At 42.7% G+C, this 1,238-nt stretch overlaps 1 protein-coding gene across 1 annotated transcript in view; it reads right to left on the reverse strand.

Moving 5' to 3' along the window:
* Nucleotides 1-836, reverse strand: part of LOC110279279 (D-3-phosphoglycerate dehydrogenase 2, chloroplastic) — a 35,410-nt gene extending 34,574 nt beyond the window's left edge. The window contains 1 exon segment of the mRNA XM_021138470.2: nt 741-836. Coding sequence (XP_020994129.2) covers nt 741-836 — 96 coding nt within the window.
* Nucleotides 837-1,238: the final 402 nt, after the last annotated feature.

Consider the following 1,238-nt stretch of genomic DNA (forward strand, 5'->3'; position numbering starts at 1 on the left):
TAAAGTCTAAACCTTGTCTGTGGTATTCCGAGTAGGACTCTATGATTGAATGACTGTGACGAGCTTCAAACTCCTGAAGGGTGGGCGTGATGACAAGCGCAAAAAAATCAAGGGATTCTATTCCAACCTGATTGAGAACCGACAGATGATTAGCCGTGCTGTGCCATACAGTATCTCCATATGCTTATCTGAAATTCCCACGAATGAATCTACATAAGTATTCTATCCCTTTTATTTATTTTATTTATCCAATTTAATTCCATTTGACTCTATGATTCCACTCACTAACTGAGATCTACAAGATGACCATAGCTTGCTTCATACCAACAATCTCTGTGGGATCGACCCTTACTCGCGTAAGGTTTATTACTTCGACGACCCAGTACACTTGCTGGTTAGTTGAACGGAGTTGTGTCCACTCGTGCCAATTTCTAAATTCCATAATTTTACAATGAGTACGACTCAAAGAATAGTGATCACAATTTCGTCCACCAATGTGGCAGCCAAAGATAGGAGGAGCCACAAGGATTTGATCAACCCTCTTGGCAACAACCACCTCCAATGTACTATCAACAACCGTTCTATGATGCATACCAAGACAATGGTTATGGTGGACCTCTTCGTGACAATCAATACCCACCACTATACCTATGAACTCCCTCCTCAACATAGTTTTGAACTACCTTATTCACAAGCCCCATGTTACCAAACACCCCCGTATGACCCTAATCCCTACCCACCATACCAAGAGCCTTATGAGCCATACGAGCCATACACAGAACCACCCCAATTCCAACACAGTTACTCCCAAGAGCCACCACCTCCATATACACCATGTCTATATCCATCAATCCAATAGCCATATGATCCTAATTATGTTAGCCAAGCGGGACAAGAGCCACAGGATCATTTTAAGGAGGCAATGGATCGACTTCAAGAAACCATCCATCAAATGGAGCGAGAAGAAAGACAAAAAGCACACGAAGCTCTCATGGCTTACAAATATCAACTTGAGAATGAGGGACTGGATTATGTTGTGCAATAAGTGGAAAAGATGGAGAGTGTTGAACCGCCACATCCTTATCAAGATGAACCACCCTCTTATCATGAACCTTTCCTCCCAAGTAGTGAACCCTCATATCCACCCCAATCTCCAATGGATGACACTCTTGGTGTTCTTCCTCAAGAGCAAAGTGAGATGCAAAGGATGACACTAGAGTTCATAGCTACCTTAACTG

The sequence above is a fragment of the Arachis duranensis genome, chromosome 3, assembly GCF_000817695.3.
Source record: "Arachis duranensis cultivar V14167 chromosome 3, aradu.V14167.gnm2.J7QH, whole genome shotgun sequence".
Classification (NCBI taxonomy): Eukaryota; Viridiplantae; Streptophyta; class Magnoliopsida; order Fabales; family Fabaceae; genus Arachis; species Arachis duranensis.